At 32.1% G+C, this 22,353-nt stretch overlaps 1 protein-coding gene across 11 annotated transcripts in view; it reads right to left on the reverse strand.

Moving 5' to 3' along the window:
- Positions 1-22,353, reverse strand: part of Pan3 (poly(A) specific ribonuclease subunit PAN3) — a 134,385-nt gene that overhangs the window by 46,929 nt on the left and 65,103 nt on the right. The window contains exon 2 of one of the 11 annotated variants that reach the window (XM_076872582.1): positions 4,813-4,930. The exons of the other annotated variants lie outside the window; for them this stretch is intronic. Within the exon in view, the coding sequence (XP_076728697.1) occupies positions 4,813-4,876 (64 nt within the window). The 5' untranslated portion in view covers positions 4,877-4,930. The remainder of the gene's footprint in view (positions 1-4,812; positions 4,931-22,353) is intronic. 11 annotated transcript variants of the gene reach the window in all.

Consider the following 22,353-nt stretch of genomic DNA (forward strand, 5'->3'; position numbering starts at 1 on the left):
GAATGGCAAATGTCATCACTTGAAGTACTGACTATAAGAAGCTGGGAATTAAAAAAAAGTAAGTGGTCAAGCTATTAAGTGACACCCACGTCAGTCATCTCTATTTAAAGGCGAACATGAATCAACTCATCACTATAAAATAGAAAAATGTGAAAGAATCTGGAGTAAAGCACATTCTTCTGAAAGAGTATGTCTTATTATGTTAACATTACTCTTTCCAGGTCAGTGCAGCCTGGGTAAACCTAGGGTTATGCTAAAATTTTAACAAAATTCCAACAATCAAAACAATTACCATGTCTGACCATACTTAAGAGAATGGTTCAGATTACAAATTAACAAAATATCTCATCATGAGCATATGAATTTCAGCTGAGGACAAATAGAGGAAGCAATATCTTTTTAACAAGAAGATCAATATTTAGGCCTTTATCCAAGAGAAAAAAAATCATACTAAAAACTTACATAATCATACTGAGGAATACAAAAAAACAAAGTTACTAGTACAAATACACCCCCTAAATAGCCAATCAGCACACAGTTATAGCTCCAAACACATTGTGTTTACATCCCTATATTGTAAGAGGGCTTAAAACATGTTAAAGCATTAATAAATTCTCCATGTTGACTTTCCTGATGTTAAATCAAAGGGTGGGTATAAAAAGTCAACAAAAGTTAACTTCAGAGCACTTCTCCCCCACTTGCTATTTTAGTACTTCAGAGACAAGTTTAGTTTCTTACCCCATTTCTACTACTAGCTCTTAGTGGAAGGAAAAACTGAGTTTAAGAAAGGTATATCAATGTAATTACCATTAAAAGTGTGGATGCAGTCAGGCACAGTGGCACATGCCTGTAATCCCAGCAACTCTGGAGGCTAAAGCAGAAGAATGGCAAGTCTAAAGCCAGTCTGGACAATTTGGTGTGAGACTCTCTCAAATTTTTAAAAAAGGATGGAGGACGTAGTTTAGTGACAATGATTCCAGGTTCAATCTCCAGAACTACAAAAAGGGAGGGGAAAAAAGTCTGGATGCCATGGAGATATTTACAATTGATATATAACCACACTGTATGCAGGGTAGCATTCTATTGAAGAGAACTTCCTGAAATAAGATATTAAAACATCAGAAAATGCACTGAACACTCCTTGTGTTCATGATTACCATAAAAGTAAAGCTGCTTTAACAATAGAATCTTGAAAGTTCCTCAGTAAAAAATTAAGTAACAAAGACCCATAATTGGAAGTCCCCAAGACCACCTCCGCGTTCAGAAATTTGCTAGAATTCACAAAACAACATATACTTGCGTTCATTCATGTCTAAATAAATTATTGCAACACAGTAAACATTACACAGCCAAGAAAAAGGAAACAGATGGCCTCTAGAGGACTTCATGGAGAGCTTCCTACGCACTCTCCTCATCAGAAAGGCCACATAGAATACCCTCTGCACCTAGTAATGTTTGCAATCTGTCTGCTAAGAGAAACCCATTAGATTCAGTACCCAAGGTTTTGATAGTGAACTGGTCATATGGGCACCTTCTGTGTAGCACACATCAGAATTCCAAGCTCATGGAAATAAAGGTGTGCAGCACAAATCACGTTGTTTGCAAAGGTAAAGCACAGTAAACCACCCTTATCAGCATGGGAACAGTGGGAAAACATCCAGGATTTAATTTCTCAGACAACATCTGAGAGGCAAACTAACAAGCAGGCTTTTTTAAGGATAGTAGTGTCTTCAGCTTGCTAACTTATTTCTGTACAGACATCACCAAGTGTCTCTAGTTAGTCACCATCTTTTCATAACTCTTCTCTATAGTGAATATTGTCAGAGAGAAATACAAAGGCAAAAGTTTTATTTTTCTTATCTGAATATATCCCTTGGGGAAGGGGAAAGAAAACCAAAGTTTAAAAAAGTAGAAAATCCTTAAATTGTGGCAATGAATATATTCCACTACCTTATATCCTTATACGTTTAGAAAGAGTTACATGTTAATGGTATATACTCTATTGCTGGAAAAAAACAGCTGACAAAATATTGTTCATATAGGAAGGTTATGAACCTGTGCATTTCATCAACTACCTCTCCAGTATCTCTTTTACCTAAATATATATACTAATGAAACAAGTTAAGCCTTAGAATAAAATTTCAGCTACTTAACAATCATTTTCAATTTCAATACCTTAAAAATTATTCACAGCTATTGTCACAGAAATTCTAGTTCTGGAAAGTATCCCAAAATTAATAATCCAAAAAGAATCCAGGGAGATAGTTATAATTAAATAAATGTATATATTTTCTTTTTTTTCTTTTAAGTTTTAGATGGACCTAATACCTTAACTTATGTGATTAATTTATTTTTATGTGGAGCTGAGGATCAAACCCACTGCCTCACATGTGCTAGGTCAAACGCTCTACCAATGAGCTACAAGCCCAGCCTTGTATATTGCTTTTTAAAAGGTAACACTAACTGGAGATATAGCTCAGTGATAAACTGCTTGCCTATCATGCTCAAGACCCTGGGCTTGATCTGTAGTCCTACTTATGTTTAAGTCCTAAGGGACTTAAACATAAATTTGAGCAAATTAAAGTTATAATTACTATCTTAGAGAATATAATTTAAAAAAACCTAAATTTAGAAATCCTTAGTCACTATTTTTGCTTCCATAATAATCACTCCATTAGAAGAGTCATAATTAAATTCATAATTATCTTTCATATAAAAATTAAAAACAAGAATACATAAATAATAAAAATATAAATCTAATTTATGAATCTGACAAAGTTTGAACAGAATGTTTCAAAATTTCCAATTTTTAAACCAGCAGCAGACCAAGCTTTTCCTCATTTTTTTTTTTTTTTTTAACAAATTGTACAACTGGGGCTGAACATACTTCGAGTGATTTTTTTAGTCAGTAATGAAAGTAATGAGACATGGAATTTATGTCTCTTGAGTGCTAATAGAGCCTTGTGTAGAACCCTCACGATGTTGAATTTAACCTTAACTTAAACCATTAATGGCTTTGTAAAATACTATTGTTATTGTACAAAGAGAAAATGTGATTAAATGAAGAATTGTTAAAATTCCTGAACATATCCGGAAATAATAAAGTTGAAGGAGGCTGATATGAACAAATTAAACATTTGCTAAAATTTCTGGTACTCTGCAATAAAACCTGAAAATTATTGTGGCAATCCTAAAGATCGAGGTACTATAAAGAGAAACAAGCTACTATGAAGCTAATTGCTATAGACAAGAATGATTCAGAGGATCTTCCAACTTAAAAGACTTGGATTAGAATTTAAGTGTTTCTGAAGAATCCTATTAATACAAATAAATGTTTTGAACTTCACTAAAATTTTCTTAAATGTATATATTTTGAATTTTTTCTTCCCAAAATGCTATATTAAATTGATGGTATACATTTGTTAAGAAATGCTATCTTAGAATCCAGGAATATCTTGATTATGGCTTTGGTCATTTTTCTGTCCAATGAGACTAACAGTAATATTTCTTCAAGATACTGCCATTAAGTTAAAATTTTTAAAAGTTAATATTATATTGACTATTTTAAACTGGGAACATTTTGCCATTCCTTTTCAGCTACTGGATGGGGGGAGAAAAGAAAGTTTAAATGGAAACAAATAGAAATTGGGAAAAGAATCATATAAGCATGCGTATGTTTTAATTGTGGATCTAATCCCAGAACACACTGTACAATATAAAACAAATCACCCCACCATCAAAAACTTCAACAAAATGAGAAAGTAAAAGCTAATACTAGCCTTTACTTGTTCCCATAATAATTTCATTTTTCAATCAAATTCAGCTTTGCAAATAATTCTTAAAACTGGCTTAAACTGTTCTTAAGAGTACCATGCTTAAGAAGATCACAATAATCATGCAACTAATAAATCCAAAGTAGATTGTATACATAATCTCATTTGTTTAAAGCCCAATTTTTCAAAGTTGCATGCTGGATGACTACTAGCATCTTTAGCCTAAAAGATGTTTAAAATAATCTACTTATGTAATTTGTCTGGGTAAAATTCCCATTATTTTTATATATTTTAAATCATACTGTCTTTCAAATAACTAAAATTAATATATTTGTCCCCCTGCTTGTTTTTACAAGTCTTCAAAAAGATAATCCAAACTATCCCTACAAAGTTTATTATGGCCTAGAAAATTAAGGTACAAAGATTTTTTTCTTTCTGTGGCATTTTAAAATTCCTCAAATTCCACACACACAGAAATCATTTAATTAAACATAATAAATCTCATTTCCTCAAATACTAATACAAAACTTCTACAAAGTTTAAAGGTAAAAATCATTATCTCATTAATATTTGACAATTATTTATTATCAAAAAAGCATGTTATAATATTAACCATAAGCTGATAGTATAAACTGTTCACTGATTTAGTGAATATTTACTAATCAAATTAGGTCCCACTTAATCCTAGACGTTTCAAGCCACCAAGATGAAATATTCTAAGTGCCAAAAGGTTCACTTGAGAGAAATGTCCATAACCCCATGTGAAAAAAGGGTAACTTAGATTCATAACTGCAAAAATCCTATGCTGACCTATCAGGACATACAAATTTTAGTTGGCAAATAGGAGCAAACTTCCTACACTTTAAAGAATTGTTCCATGATTTAGGTGGATAAAATGAAAACAGAGTCAATTAAGAATACTGATGTTAATTGCCAGAACTGATTCCTTCACAAACCCTGTTTTCACAACAGCAACCCCTTGGCTTAGGGGAATTAAATGTTGCTGAACTCAACAATCCCTTCAGTTAAACAAACAGACCCCTCATAGAGCTGTCCAACGCTGCCCAAACTATCCATCCTTTAGTCGAATCAGTCAGTTTCATGAATTGTAGGATTTATCTTCAAGTCCAGTGCTGACTCAGAGGGTAGCTTGTTCCCTAGAGAAAACAACCAACAAAAATCAGAACAGCTACTGCTCATAAGCTCTTTCAACACCCAAGTGGAAAGGACAAACTTATTGGGTCCAAAAAAAATAGTTCAACTTCCTTTCAACTATAGAAGTAGCCAATAAACTGTTGGCAACTATATGCTACAAGCAGTTCTTGGTTAAAACTTTCACTAGGTTACGGCAAGAATGTTAAACAGCTAATGAATTTTATGAGAAAAGCTATCACACAAATCATATGGTTTCTCACCGAGGAAATATGTGGGGCTTATAAACCACAAGCATTCTCAAGGCTAAAGCTGATTTTGTTTTATTTTGTTTATCTTTCAAAATCTGCTTTCTAGTGTATGTGTTGGGGGTGGGATGAATTAAACATCTACACCTGGAAGCAACTGATATGTCTAGAGTAGTTTTGCCTAATAAAAATAAACTCGTGAAGTGTTACATCATTCCTTAAATACAAGGTTCTCATTCAATAATTAAGAGAAAATATTTTGAATAAAAGGCTAAAGAGCAATATTCTATTTCAAGATTTAAAATAGTGATTTGCCTTCCTTAGCATGTCTAAAGGCAACAAAACAAAACAAAAATCAAATAAATCAACATGCACAGCCTTTGAGTTTCAAAAATACACCACAACATAACAAAGGAGGCTTTCCATTTCATGAGTTGTGTTATTTGTTTTAAAAAATAATCTATGATGGAGAAGGCAGGTGAAAACAAAACTAGAAGAAAGAAAGACAACCAAAGAGTTTAAGCTAATTTCAAAACAATGTAATATCATTTTGTCTTTTCTTTATCTAAAGGGTTTCCATACAAGACTGTGCCCAGACAGAATCATGAAGGCTACCAGTACAACTTTACATTTTTTAAAAATTTATTAATGTCATTAATTAATCAAATGTCAAATACACCCTAATTAAAAATACTTCCTTCTCATTTCCAAGTTCTAATACAGAAAATTCTTGCTACTCAGCTAATAATTTCAGTGCCTTGGACATCAGATTTGTGGAGAACTTTACAGTAATAACCATTGTCTTGAAAACTGTACTCATTTGAAATAGGCACTGGACATTTTGGTGATTAATGGCTTTTTTTTTTTTTTTTAATGCCTTGCTGATTCCCCATTTTCCCAGCTTTTCATAATTCCAGGGGAAAAAAGGCCTAAAGAGCCAAGACTCCCATAGTATGTGAGCAATGAATGATAGCTATTACATACTACCCATAGGAAAATGACACTCATAATTTTCTATATTCTATAGTTCAAATGAGATCTCTACTGAGAAAAGGTGAAAGCGTCACAGTTTCCCTAACCCGAATATTGGTAAAGTCTCTCCTGAGAAACAAGCCTTCTTTGCTAGTAGTTTAAAAACTGAAGCATTTACAGAAATGCTTCAAGGTTTAGCAAGTGCTTGATTTGAAATTTTTATTTACTTCCCATTACTTATTTATTAATCAACAAAGCAGGCTCCAATTAATAATGCATTTGTTTTTTTAACATACCAACACCAACATTATTTAATGTGTGTTGGATTAGGTTATCTTAATGAAGACCTCAAACTACAGTCTCCTGGACTCCTGTACATATATACAGATTCTTTATTTGGAAGATAGTGATTCTGCAATAATCTTTATTTAAATGCACAAGTACTCAGATTAAATGAAACAAATAATCCATGTGAAACATAATTCTCATGTTACTGTGTAAAAAAAAAATACAGAAAAGGAGACTCACCCACAAATTTCAAGCTACTGTATTTAACAAAATACTACACAGCACTATTAATCTCACTTAATAACTCTGAGTTAATGTAATAAACCTGACTCTGTAAATGCCAGTATTATCTGTGCTGTATAATTTAAAATTTGGGGTCATATATAGACTTCATGAGAGTTCCATTGGCATTCCTGGTTTACAAGTTCCCTAAGGATAGAAGTGATAATTAAATCTTTTAAGATTTGGTTGCCCGTTCCGAATAAATAGAGAGGTTATATTCCAGCACATCTTTCCAGTCTCTTCTACTACTAGTCTCTTCTCCCGACATCTGAAAATCCCCAAAATACAATGTGTCAAATTTTGGGAAGATAATGGCAATAGTTAAAGATTCTGAGGTGGTATCAGGTACTTTAAATTCTCTTGTCTCTATATCATTTTCTGTTATTTCCTCCATGTTCTAGCCCTATCCAACCTTTTCACATGCCTAGCAACTAATTTTAAAATGAAATACATATGCTTGGATTATTTCATATTACACAAATTACTTAAAAATATTAATTTGAAGAGACAAATCAAAAAGAAACACTACAAAACATAAGCAGTAACTAAGAGCCTAACAGTTCTGTGAAGAGAACTATCCACATGAACTAAATAATTATAATTTAAACCTACATGAGGATCATCAACCCTTGTATTATTATGATACTTAGGGCTGATATTTAGCCAATATACACTGGTACCAAGGATACTTTGTCAAAACACACACACACACACACACACACACAATACCAGTTCGCAAATAGCCCTGCCCTAACCTAGCTTCTCCAAGCAAAATCCAAGGATTTTCCCACAATCAGCATTTTAAGGGTTATTCCAGCAGAGGAAAACAAAAACAAAAACAAAAACAAAAAAACAGCTCCCAGCCTTCTGCTCAGTACCACGCTTAATGCCTGATTGGGATTTTCTTTAGATCTGTTCAGTCTCTACCTAACTCAGATTACATTACTTTTTCAAAATTCACTGACAGAATATTTCTCCATTATGTTAAATTGGTTAAAACAAATGGGGAAAAAAAGTCAACAAACTTCATGGATTCTCAATTGTATGTTTAAAACCTCTAATGAAATCCTCTCCACCTTTTAAAATCCATCTCAAATATTTCCATTTCCATGAAACTTTTTCCCCTGTATATCCTCATTCAAATCAGATGAAACTCACCACCCTTCAATATTTCTGTCATTTTAAACTTTATTTCTCTAGAAGTAAAGGGGTATGTATCAGAATCTCCTTTGGGTATTTTTTAAAACACAGATAAAGGCAAATACTTCAAATTTGATTCAGTTAGTCTTCGATGGGGATAGGGTTAATCTGTATTTTTAAATCAACACAGGTGACTATCTTTAGAACATATGGAAGCTTCTTGGAACCACTGTATAAGGTCAGACCTTGTATAAGGTCTCAAGTTCTAGGAACTTGAGAAATAAAACCTGGGGCTCATACTTAAGGTGCTTAAAATCTTTCAATTTTAATATTTACTATAAATCTCTAAGTGATATCACAATAATGAACAAAATAATAAAAATGCCTCCAGAAGCATTTTAGGAGAAAATTACCATACGTAAAACTAACATACAGACAAAAATCTAAAAAAAAATTTATGAGATACTTTAAAATATTATAAAAGCATAGAATTTGACAATAAGGTCTAGAGACGTAGAAATGGTATCATGGAATAAGGTATTTGATCTTAATTAATGAAAACTAGGCAAGATTTCAAGAAACAGGAGTTTTCCATGTAGCAAGGTCCAAGAAGACAAAAAGACAGGGAAAAGACTGACTATGTTCAAATACATATCCTTAAAGAATAGGATATTCCAGTTAATAGTAAAGTAGGTTTGACATGAGGTAAACTGGAAGAATCTAGACTTATTTATCATAAAAGAAAGCTGGTAGTGTTTACTAGTATAGTAGTACCCCCTTAGTTACATTCGAAGACCCCCCAGTGGATACCAGAAAACAGGACAGTACCAAAATCTATAAAGCAATACTTTTTCTATTTAAAGTAAGTTTTCAAGTACTGTGGCCATAACTTTTGCAACGTAAGATACAACAACAAAATCAGCATGTTTTTTTTTTCAAAATTTCACAAATGGAAGACTCATTCTTACCACAGATTTTAGCAACCTCAGCATATGATTATTCTTTCTTTCCTGAAGACATGTCTTCTTACTTAAAGAAAGCACTTCAGAGCCTCTCTTTGGCATAATCAAGTTGCCAGATTTGGTATGCTTGTGTTTTGGAAGTTACTTGAACAAACAGTACAATGCTGAGACAGGTGATCTAGAATAAACAGGACAGCCAAGTAGTACACACCGCATGAATAAGGTGGACAAAGGGATGATCCACGTCCTGGTCCAAAGAAGCAAGATAGAGGGAGCCTTCATGGTCGGCAATTTAAAATTCATAAATTATTTCTGAAATTTTTGATTTAAAATTTTTGGACTGACTATAGATAGCCTAAACTGCACAAAGGGAAACACCAGGAAAAGGAAACTACTGTAAATTTTTGTTATTTTAATTTGAAAAAAATATCTACTAAAGTAACTAAACATGGTTCCTATCACAATGAAAGTTATATTCCAGTGGCTGTAAAGAGAACTCCCCATTCCCATTTTATATGAATATGAAAGTTCCTAAAAAGGAAATAAACAAGGTAATGTGATGGAAAATTTTTTCTATGGTTTTTTTAAATAAATGACATTTTAGCTGAGATCTATGTGAAGAGAAGGAACCAGCCATGCTATGGGAAGAACAAATAGAACACACACAAAGAAAATGAGTCAAAAGGAGCTTGACCTATTTGATAATATGGCCAGAACTGAGTATATTAAGGGAACGAGTGACAGTGAGATTACAGAAGTATACAAGACACAGATTATGCAAGCCACAGTAGAGGGCTTGGATTGTACTCTAATAACAATTAGAAAGCAATTATTCGATTTATATTTTATTTAAGATTACTTTTGCTATTATATGGGGGAAAAAATCCAAGGGTAGACCAGTTGGGCTGCTTGAATAGTACATAATAGAGGGGATAACAGCTTGGACTAGGATGAGGCACTGAAAATGGAGAGAAGTAATCAGTTTAGCAATATTATATGAAAGCCAAATGACAGGATCTTATAAGCTAGTGAAGGAAAAGGAAGCAAAATTTTAAGCTTCTTATTCAATCAAGCATTTTTCAGAGAGTTGTCATCAACTCATAAAAGCTCAGACAAGAAAAAAACCTTAACTCAGCAAATAAAATATAAAGATTAATAAATTTAAAAATGGACAGAGGTAACAAAGCAATGTATCTTAATTACTGTAGGATGAATTCCTTGGTAAATAGGAAATTTTTATTACCATTTAGCTGGTTAAAGAGAGAACTGAAGTTGGATTCTAGTTTAGGATTCTTGCTACCTACAACTTTTTATATAGAAATTATGCATTCACATGCACATGGAAAATAGCTACATAATAATCATATCAATAAACATATGGAAAAGAAAGTAAGGTGGGAGCTGTTCCCCCTCCTTGTACCAAGACTAGTGGATTCTCCACTGCTCCAACCTTCCTAAGGTACCAGTTCTTAGCAAGGATTGGGCATTAGAATTACATAAAACAGACATATGCCAAAATGGAGAGAAAGAACAAGAAGGATCTGTGTGAGAAATAAAACTGGTAAATTTAAGTGGGAAACAAGTTAAAAATGTACTTTCTTCTGGGGATGAAGCAGTAATAGGAATTAAACCAAAGGCCTGGTGCACGCTAGGTAAGATACTCTATCACTAAGTTATATCCCCAGTTCCTTTTATTTTGAGACGCAGTCTCAACCAAGATGGACTCAAACTTTAGATCCTCTTGCCTCAGCCTCCCAAATAGTTGGAATAACCACCATACCAGGAGAAGAATGTACATTTTAAAAGCATCTTAGGAAATGGTGCTATGCATCCTTGGTAAATTATTAAAAGATTAACAGTGAGCCAAGTTAATTTTTGTAAAATTTTAATTCGCCATTTCTAGTATTAATGGTTCAAGCCATGAGAGAAATCCATTAAAGTCAGAAATACTTCATGAACATAACTAAACTCTGCAAGAACTTTGTCTTATTGTACACTAGTATTGAAAGCTTAAATCATTATTATTTTAAATATTTATTTTTTTTGTTTTAGGTGGACACAATATCTTTCTTTATTTTTTTTAAGTGGTGCTGAGGATCGAACCCAGTGCCTCGCGCATGCCAGGGCAGTGCGCTACCACTTGAGCCACATCCCTAGCCCCGAAAGCTTAAATTATTAAAATGGCAAAAGAGAGAGAGAAAATTACTCTTCCAAATTATATTTCAAACAGATCATTTTTTTTTTTTGAGGGTGGGATCATATTCCCCACTGATTTTGGTTTAAACACAGTTATCAATTTATGATGAAAACCAATCTACAAATATGCTTAAAAGTTTCTCCAAGCCAGTTCTCCATGGAGTAATAATCTTCTTTCCTGTGAACATAGATGCATACAAAATTATCTTCAGTAGTTGAGAAGTAAAAAACCCTCAAAAAAACTTTAAATTTCTCAAAAATTTTTGACCTTTAAGAAGTTGAGGACATTTTACTTATTTTACTAAGTCATTTTATTTAATCCAAAACTACATATTCCTATTAAAATAAATTACTTTTCACGAGCCAAAGTTTTCATATAACAACTATATTCTTTTCATACGAATAAAGATGGAAAATTCAGAGCTCTCACATTTGGGAAATTAGGTAGATTTCAGAAAGACTATCAACCTGATGTTTGCTTATGAAAGCCTATTTCAACTCTACTCTGATTTTATGACATCCTGAGGTAGCTCTAAATCTTCCTCAAGGAATACATATAATATTCAAAACACAAAATTAATCTGCAACATAAAAAAATGAACACAAACCACATAATGTATTTTTCCTCCAAAGGAAAGAAGTCACAATTCCAATGACTGCTTCTTCCTAAAGCATTAAGAAACAATGCACTTGAGCAAATTAAAAAAAAAAAAAAACCTCCTCTACAGAAGAGATCAAAATGCATATGGAATATAAGCACATAAGAAATACAGCCTTCAAAACTTCAATTATCTATTATGTAGTTTTTAATTTAAATTGATATTTGTTTTTATTATTAATAAATTTAGGAAAGGACATGTGAAATTATTTAGTACAATTTTATTCTATTTTTACTTAAGAATTAACAAAAACAACCATACAAAGCTACTAGCTATGAATTTTTCCAATTACATCAATACATTTGCCTTTGAGAATTTTTAAAAATTTTAATATTCCAGCTTACCTACATGCATGTGGACAACCATTAAAAAAAAGAAAAGAAAACAGAATTCTAATCTGTAAATTCAGTAAGTTTTAGAATGGGCCAAATCTAAAAAAAAACTCATTCTGTAAAAATGACTGGGAAGATATATGCTCACTCATAGATTATTATTTCATAGACATGATTTCCTCATAGATCTTACTTATAAATGTAATTTTCTTGCTCACTCACAGATTATTATTTCATAGAGACATGATTTCCTCATAGATCTTACTTATAAATGTAATTTTCTTGTTAATGTATTACAGCTTAAACCCAATATAAAGAAGTATTTAAAAAAAAAATTTTTTTTTTGGATAAAGGTTATTCCCAGAATTCAAATTAAAAGGTCCCTTACCCAAGTACTTGCTCTGATTCTTCCTATATGTATGCCTAATTTTGTGGATATTATTTGTTTTTACATGTATGAAAATTAGATTCTGAAGGAAGTATGCATTTTACACATTTTTCTTTTTAAAGTTGAAGCTACTAGAACTTCATCTTCTATATACAAATATATGTAACAAGTTAACTAAAGTAAAAAAGAACTCAGGTCCTTTTCATCTGTAGGCAAATATACAGGAAGTTTAAAATGCTTATCTAATTACTGCATACTAGTAACATTCAATTATAACACCATGAATCATTTAAAAAATTATAAAAGTATTATATATATATATATATATATATATATATATATATATATATATATATTTTAAATTGGTAGTTGGATACAATACCTTTATTTTTAAAATTTATTTTTATGTGGTTCTGAGGATCGGAACCCAGCACCTCACACACATAAGGCGATTGCTCTACTACTGAGCACCAGATCCATATGAATATTTTATTATGCAAAAAAAAAAGGACAAATTTCAACACATTCCCATAAAATATTATTTACTTTTCTTAAAAAGTAAAATGCTAATAGAAGGCACACGGATCTGGTCAAAAAAGTGCAACTTGGTTTCCTTCTCTGGTTTCTCAGTAAAAATATCAGCAACTGATTATAGCTGAATATCTATTCATTATAGATGATTATGTGGACTACAGAGGAAACATTGTGAACATTAATAAAATGAAAAGGCTTTCTCACAAAATATATTTAATCACATTGATCAAAAGCAAATACTTTCAGTTCTTTGTACAAATTTACTTAAATTTTATCAACCAAACACTCCTCAACAATATTTGATGGAGATCAAGTCTGTACTCTCACTTTCTTTTCCACAGCTCCACACAGTGATCTTCCCTGAAGTTTAACTTCAGCCTTGCCTCTGTCAATAGCATCATTTTCAGATGAAAATGTTAGTAACTCAACAAATATTAAAATACTGAATACATGTAAAATGCAGACCCTAAATCCCTAAATATCTGATTAACTTGTCCACTTTTTCCACTTTTTAAAAAACTACTGTTAGAGTTTTAATTAAACTTAATTTTAGGAACTTTATTCCCCTAGGCTGTGTGGTAGTTAACTTACTTTGGTCAGTATAATATTTGGACAAACAGAATGGTCACCTACCTGTCTATCCCCAAACACAACCAAATGACCTCAAATGATAGAATCTTTCCTAGCCTTTTCAATAGTGACACTCTTTTCATTCATAACTTAGATTATTTAAACAAAAGATCAAAACAAAACAGGGAAAGGAGAGTTTTTAGGTAGAAAATTCATTTTTTGTATTAAAAGAACTGTGGTTTTTTTTCTTCTTAAACAATATAAAAATATCTATGAGTACACAGTATCCTTCATTCATAGTAATAAATTACACTGCTTTGTTTATAAACAAAAAGCTTGCTCCAAATTTTTTTGTGGGTTAGTGGTAGAAGGCTTGCCTTGCACGTGGGAAGCACTGGGTTCAACCATAAAATGAATAAATAAAATAAAGGTATTGTGTCCATCTATAACTAAAAAAAAAAAAGACAAAAATCTTGCTCCAAGTGTCTGATTATGAAGATTAATTATAAATATTCATAAAAAGTAATGTGAAAAAGTCGGATATGGTGGCACATGCCTGAAATCCCAGTGACTTGGGAAGCTAAGGCAAGAGAAGGATTGAAAATTCAAAGCCAGCCTCAGAAACATGAAAAACCCTAAACAATTTAGCGAAACCCTGTCTTAAAATAAAAAATAAAAAGGCTGGGATATAGTTCAGTGATTAAGCACCCCTGGTTTACTCCCCAGTATAAAAAAAAAAAGCCATTTTAATTTTGGATTCCTGTCATATGAATACAAGCTTTTAAGTAATTAAAAACAAAAATTACAGTCTGACTTCAAGAAAATGTTGTGAGGGCTGGGAATGTACATAGTAGTAAAGCACCTGCCTAGCATACACATGGCCCTGGGTTTAATCCCCAGCATCAGGAAAAAATGAAAAAAAGCATTATGATTGAAGTAATGAACACTCTCTCATTTCTTTAAGTACAATTTAGTCAATATTTTATGACAGTTTTATGTTTATGTTGTAGTTGTTTCTTTTCTGTAATAGGTATAAAGCATACACATTAAAATGCCACATGTAAATAAAAGATATTTGACTATTAGCTCCAGACCCATAGGGTTTAAAATTTAAACTAGACACAGTACTTAAGCTACTCAATTTCCAGGTACTCTAGAAAATTTATTAGAAAACATAATATAATAATTAATTTACACTATTTTTGCACACTGACATCACCAAAGCAGAAGAAATTCCAATGGTCCAATTTTTATTCAATTTATATTTATGATCCTGATTGTGCTTCGGTGGTTACCAAAACAATAAATTCAACAAGAATCTCAGTGTAGAACAGACACGAACCAGAAATGAAGCAAAACAAGCCTCAGCCAAAGGATAATTGAAAGGTCTTGTTACCTTACTCACAGTCAACAATTCAAACCCTTTTTCTTATTTGCCCTATTTTTTATTGGTTAATTATAATTGTACAAAATGGCAGAATTTACTGTTACATATTTGTATATGCACATGATGTAATGATATAATTAGGCTTGATGTAATGATATAATATCATTCCCCAGTATTCTCCCTTTCCCTTCAATCCTCCCTATCCCACCTTTCTCTTATTTTAAAAGAAAAAAATAAAAGTATTAAAAGATGTGTTTGTGCTCTTAGCCCTCAACAGACTAAGAGAAGAAGGGTTTTTAGGAAGGAGTGGAGGACTGGAGAACTGGATAAAGCCTTAAACAGAGCACTTGTTCTTAAAATGAAGTCCCAGGACAAGAAACAGCATCGGCTAGGAACACATTAAAGGAATTCACCCAGGCCTTCTAAGTCAGAAACTGGGAATGGGACTCAGCAAGCACTGGGTTTTAACAAGCCTCCGGTTAATTATGATGAACTCTCAAATTTGAGAATCTTATCTTCGAGGAAAGAACACTAAGAGTAAACAGAGTCATCAATAAAAAGCCATAAAGAACTCAAAAGTAGATCTAATAAACTTTCCTGAGTATGGCGATTCACACAATACACAATGCTTTCAGGTACTATAAGATTCAGAGGCAAGAGGAATTACAATCTAATGCCTTGGAGAAGAAGGCCCATGAAAAGGATAAAGAACTTAAATAAGTAATATTAAAACAAACTGCTCTATAAATCTGGATACCTAAAAAATATGAATTGTATTTTGGTTCAGTACAATTACAAAGGCACATATTGTTGAGCATGTGTCATCAAAAAAAGATGATTTTGGGGGGAAAGCAAGAGAATACTATAAATTTTGGCAACTTTTTTCTAGTGGAAAATTGGTAAAAAATAAAAAGTCCTAAAAACTAAAACCCAAAGCTTCTGATATTTAAAAAAAAATCATATCTCTTGTAAAGATTCATGTTCCTTGAAGCTAGATAAACTGGTTACTGTAGCTGCTCTGTTGATGTTCTTAAAGTAGGGACAGGATAAGTTGGATGTGGGGCCCACATATAAAATCCCAGCCACTTGGAAGGCTAAGGTAGGAGGACCACAAAGTTCGAGGCCAGTCTCAGCAATTTAGTGGCACAGGAGGTGATGATGAGCTTTAAAAAAAAAAAAAAAAAAAAAAAAAGATTCAAAAGATGTAAATGAGGGCCAGGGAGATAGCTCGGTGGTACAGTACTTGTCCTACTATGCATGAGGCCCTGGGTTTATCCCCATCACCACATAAAAACTAAGTAAACAGGGGCTGGGGATGTGGCTCAAGCGGTAGCACGCTTGCCTTGCATGCGTGCGGCCCGGGTTCGATCCCCAGCACCACATACAAAGATGTTGTGTCTGCCGAAAACTAAAAAAAAAAAAAATAAATATTAAAATTCTCTCTCTCTCTCCTCACTCTCTCTTTAAAAAAAAATAAGTAAACAACAACAAAAAGATTAAATATATATATTTTTTAGAAGATATAAGTGAGATAATAACTCAAAATGCATATTCATGAAATAACCAGGATCAACTGAAAAACGAAGTCTAGTTATTTAAAATAACAAAAATCCATTCACGTTCCTCATTGCTTTTTCCCTTCTGACTGGAAAGATGCTAAGAAGCCACCTGACCTGGGTCCCTAATAAGCTATGTAAAGGACATCCTAGCTGATCTGTATATCTGACCTGAACTGTTATTAAAACAAAAAATTAATTTTGACATGTTTACCCTCTACATTAAGGATCTATTTGTTGTGGCTGTTTAACCTAACAATACTTCACAGTGGGCAATAAGATTATGGCCCAGTTAACTATGGCTTAGAGAGCAACTGGTGACTAAAAGTATATCAATATCCTTTTGATCCATACAGTTTTTTTTTCAAAGGTATATCACCCATTACCCCATCCTTCAAGTGACTATTTACTGCAAATTACTTTTTATAGAAACACCATTCTAAAATCTGCATAATAACATCTAATTAAGAGAAAACACTTAGGAAATCATAAGAAAACATTTTATTTCAAACACATCAACATGTTAACAGATTCATGACTGAAAAATCCAGAACTAAACATATCACCATAAATACTGTCACATCTGGGATTTTGCTAGCACTCATGGTTATTTATGATTTACATGCCCACATACATCAGAGGCTTTAAAAATAACTCTCCTTTTACTAATTCCCTTCTCACATTCCCTATTCTAGGAAAACTACACATCTCAAAGACACAGTAAGTTGAGCTAAGAATAATTCAAGAAATAATTCAAGTAGTAGAAGCAGCTATATATTCTAACAGAATTAGAGGGCCACTCCTAACTATACATGTAAAACACAGCATAGAGCATTTATTCACCAACACTATCTGTCCACTGGGTACCTAAAATGCCATAGGTATTGTTGAGCTAAAAGTTAGAGAAGAAATAATCCCTGCGGCTATCTGATTGAAGTAGAGGTCGGGGGACACTGTGAAGGTGAGAAGAGCCGACTTTTAATTCTCCACATTCAGCTAAGAATCACAAACATTCTTGGGCATTTACATGTTCTTTCTGTTCATTCAGAACCACTACAACAAACTGATTCACTCCAGGCTCTAATTTTATATTGCTAAAACATAATTCCCTTATACATCTCCACCTATGAAATACAAGTAGACGTCACAGGATTTTCTATCTGCCATTTAAAATTCCTTTTAAGTCTAATACAAACTCACACTCTCTTTCTTTTTTCTATTTCTCATCACCATCTTCATAGCTGTTTACTGATCCATGTGTCACTAAACAATGGAATTTTAGATTTGAAAGACTTTTAAAAAATCATTTAATAATATCTTCTTACAGAAGAAATAAAGACTCTAAAACAGAAACACCAAGTGGTATATAGAAACCACAGTCACTTTAGCTGAAGAACTGGTACCACGTTTTTTCTAACGGCCATCCAGTCACAATCCAATGAAAGCAGTCCCAGAGCCGCAGGAAGACTTTGCTGCAGTTGTAGATCACTGAATCTGTAATCTATGGTTAAAGGGAACACCTACCCACTTCCCATCCAGCCCCTACCCACTAATTATGGAACAAGACAGCCACAACAATGTGATTTAAACAGGAAGAACTCTGAAACCTAATAGGACACTTTAACCAAGGATTCCCCAACCAGCAGAATCTTATCTACCGGTAACTGTTTAAGCCTTACCTGACAGGTCTCCAAGCCAGCTGCCAGCAGCCATATCCCCCTCTGCGTCATAAACGTCTTGCCTCAGTTTCCTGAAATTCCCAACTGGGATAGGAATATAGACAGCTGGCATTCCCAACCTTGTTACACTTCTACAATTCTACTATTAACAACCTTCCCTGGGACATTACAGTCTGTATCCATACACATGCATAAACAGAGCAACCCCTAAGGGATGAGCTCAATATTATAGTGCAATGAGAAGCTCCTCATCAAAAAACAAAAATAAAACAAAATAACAACAAAAACATTGGAGACTCCTAATCTTAATGATAAAATAATTAATTTTTCAAACTTATATTTTAAGGTATAAAAGAATTCTCAAGCTAGAGAACTTTGAAAGGTTTGAGTGAGTCTGCTGAATATACCTGAAAAACAAAGTAGTTATAAAAAAGTGGAAACATGCAATTTTAAAATAATAATTAAAATTACTTTTAAATGATTAGCAGTTTTTAGAAGTTTTTCAAAGAGGTTTACTCAGTCATTAAAATTCCCTGTACTTAAGAAATATGCATCAATTAAAAAAATTATTTCCCAAGACAAAAATAAACTTTTACTAAGTGAGTGAGCATTTATTAAGCACCATTCACACCTAAATTTGTTCCAAATGAGAAATGCCATGGTTTTTTCTTCTTAAGGAATTTGTAATATGCCTTGAAATCTAGATTAATATACAAAACCATTTCAAGCATATTTTAATGCTAAACTACTTCTATTAAAATTACAAAAACAATTCAGAGAAATCAGTTCAGACTGAATTATCAAAATAAATTTATAGCAGAATTACTTAATTACCCCACAGAATCAATTTAATGGTGGGCTCTCAAAACCTAATCACAAGAAAATCTGTTAATAGTTATTCCATATTCAACATGGTAATGTTTAATAACTACATATTTCTACAATTTTTATTTTCAAAAATAATATCAATTAATAAACACAAAATAATCAAGAGCGATAGCTTATGGTATTTTTGAATGCCTTAATGTACAACCTTAGATACACAATGAAATTTTAAATATTAGCTTAGATATACTGCAAAACCCATAGATACACCCTATTGGAAATTTTCTACTTTCCCAATGGCATATTCATTAACTGGATCTCAAAAATCACTAATACAGTTTAGTAGACGTATCTGTAGATTTGATTTTATTCACACTAGTGTTCAAGTCCTTATCATCTGCCCAGTTCACAATGTTTTACCTATGCGACTTATTAGTTTAAATAATATTTTCCTCAGGTTTGCCATATTCTCTTTCATTCTTAGATTAGTTTTATTTACAAACACATATGCAGAACTAGTCTAAAGAAGAAAATAACTTACAATCGCAGAAAGTTCCATTCAACAACAACAAAAAAAAGGAAGAACAAGTAGTAGTGAATGGAAGACAGACAGAATTCAGCTCAGTATAATACAAAACTGTTTTAATCCAACTGGAGAACCTTTGGAGCTAATGAATTATTTATTACTATAAGTTACTAATCACAAAATAGATGATAATTTGTCAGGAATTCGACCTTAAACTGCCACTACTAAACCTCAAAGTTTCCACCTAGGTTAATGACCAATAGCAGATTACTGCCTAAGCCAACTACAATGCAAATTTGATGAACTTAACCTCATTTCCTCATCTTATAATATGAAATGCCAAACAGTTAATAAATCAGAAAATTTTATCATTTATTTAGTATAGAACTTTAAAAACTAAAAGAGATCTTCTTACCAAAACCTTCAACATCATACGATAGACTATTTTTAACATTTCCATTTATAAAATATTTTAGTATTTCTGAGTAAGAATGAGTAAATATTCATTTCCCCTTTTCCTCTTTTCTTCCCCTTTTTTCTCCCACACCTTTCCCAAGATTAAAATAAAAATAACAATATTAGCAATTTTTGCCCAACAATTTGACACCATCACTGTCAAAACTACATACTAAATAACTGTTTAATACTTCAAAAAAATTGGATGAAGAACATAAAATTTTCCTTGAGTTTTTTTTCCCCCTCAAAAGAAACAGGAATGGGGATGTAGCTTTGTGGTAGAACACTTGCCTAGCATGTATGTGGCCCTGGGTTTGATTCCTAGAATGGCAAAAACAAGGAGGAGGAAAACAAAACCTACAATGAAACTGACAATAAATGAAAACAAATAATGATGATGCTAAGTTTAATAGCATAATTATTATTCTCCCCAAATCAATCACATGAAATTTATTTATATAAGGAATGGTCCAAAAATCTGCACTGTCCTTATCTTGAAGGAATGAATATTTGAAAATGCTAAAGTCAGTTCAGCTCTTTTATAAAATTTATACATCAAAGGTAACATTTTCAAATTTAAGGACTCATCTCTGCCCCTCCTAAATGCTCATAATCAAACAGAATAAAAAATGTTCAATTCCTGTGTCAGGACTGTTAATGAAAGCAGATGATGGATCAAGCAATGATGGATCCAGAAATTTATGCTGATGGTGTTGCTTGCCTCTCTTACTTTTAATCATACTGTGGTACTATCAATTTAATACTGCTATAATTAGAAGTATACTAAGTCATGGCTTACCAAGTCTATCAACAAATTAAAGTACTCTTAGGAAAATGTTTGATGAAAAAAGAATAGCGAGCATTTAGTTTTCATATTGTTTTTGTGGCAGAGAAGATTAAAGCATAAACTATTATTTCATATATTTATCATAGCATAATTTTATTTCTAATGATCTATTAAAAATGCTCTGCTATGCGAGAGGTATTAGTATAATTTATCTTTAGACTATGTGTTACTTAAAGTATTCTTATTAAAAACGCAGCCAGGATATTAATCTTGCTATATGTGCTAAACCTGTTGTTCCTAACTCTTAGAAGGCTATGAACCTCTGAAAGATAGTAGATGCCATGACCAGGGAAAAATGCACATTTACAAATAAAAGAATATACATATAACTGTACAGACTCTCAAAGACAATAAAGGTCAAGGTAAATAACATGCCTTAAATGTTTTTTAAAAATCACCTAGAATACTTATAAATGTAGTTAGTATTCATAGGTTAAATGTACATGAAACAACTAGGTCCACAGATCTTGATTTCTTACATTAAAATGAATAAAATACCTGTATAAGATTCAACAGAAACTTAACATATCACATATCTTTAGCACTTACTTTTAAATCTAATTAGCTATGAATAGATTCAAATAATTTCCATATTAAGTTTTATTTTTTGCATTGAAATATTTTTATTTAAAAAAAAAAAAAAAACTTTGTATGTTTTAAGTGACCAAACAAATTTTAAACAAGAAATTTTATTTACTCAGGGCCTACACTACATAAGACATGCTTTTGTTCCTTGTAATTTTCAGAAATGAAAATTCTTAGCGACTAATTCAACTTTGTTCAAATATTTTTATACCTTTGGTCAAAAAACATTTAGATACATATTTTTCTTTATATAAAAAATTATACTGTTCTAATTCACATAATTGCCAAAATATTCAATGTTTCATACTTTTTATGAAAAACAATAATTTGACATACTTTTAAAGGCAATAGTTTGGGGATAATTAAAAACAAAATAAAAAATTATAACAAAATTATTAATGTAGTGTTACTACTATAGTAGACCAAAAATATCAAAGACAAATTATACCATCTCTAAGGAATGTAAACTTATAGCCTTAAATGGAAATGTCAAGAAACTTTCCTGCTCTTGAAAAAATATATCTGCAGGTAACAAGTTATGGAAGACATTGAAAATGTAAAATGGTTTTCTGGCTGGATGGCACACTTAAGTTTTTTCTTTGATCATCTCCAACAAGTGTTAAACAAAAGAAAAAAATATGAAGAAATAACAAATGCAAAACCATTCACCATTTGGAAAATATTTTAACTTAGCTGATTGTCATGTGAATAAACACTTTTGAAATAATAGAAGAATTCAAGAGTGTGTTTAGTATGATATATTGACCCATTTCCAATGGTTCCAGAGAGTGATTACTTTTGCTACCAAATAGATGATTATGTTACGAGACATACAGAAGAGTAAATAGTTTCTCGGCTAATTTAGTTTTAAAATTTATTAATTTGACCCTACATTTAAATTGTGATGCCCAATGGGCACTGAAACACCTACCCATGAACAAGTTAATATTACTGAAAAGCTTAAACAAATACATGTATTAACGGATTTTTAAAACT

Source organism: Callospermophilus lateralis, chromosome 12, assembly GCF_048772815.1.
Source record: "Callospermophilus lateralis isolate mCalLat2 chromosome 12, mCalLat2.hap1, whole genome shotgun sequence".
Classification (NCBI taxonomy): domain Eukaryota; kingdom Metazoa; phylum Chordata; class Mammalia; order Rodentia; family Sciuridae; genus Callospermophilus; species Callospermophilus lateralis.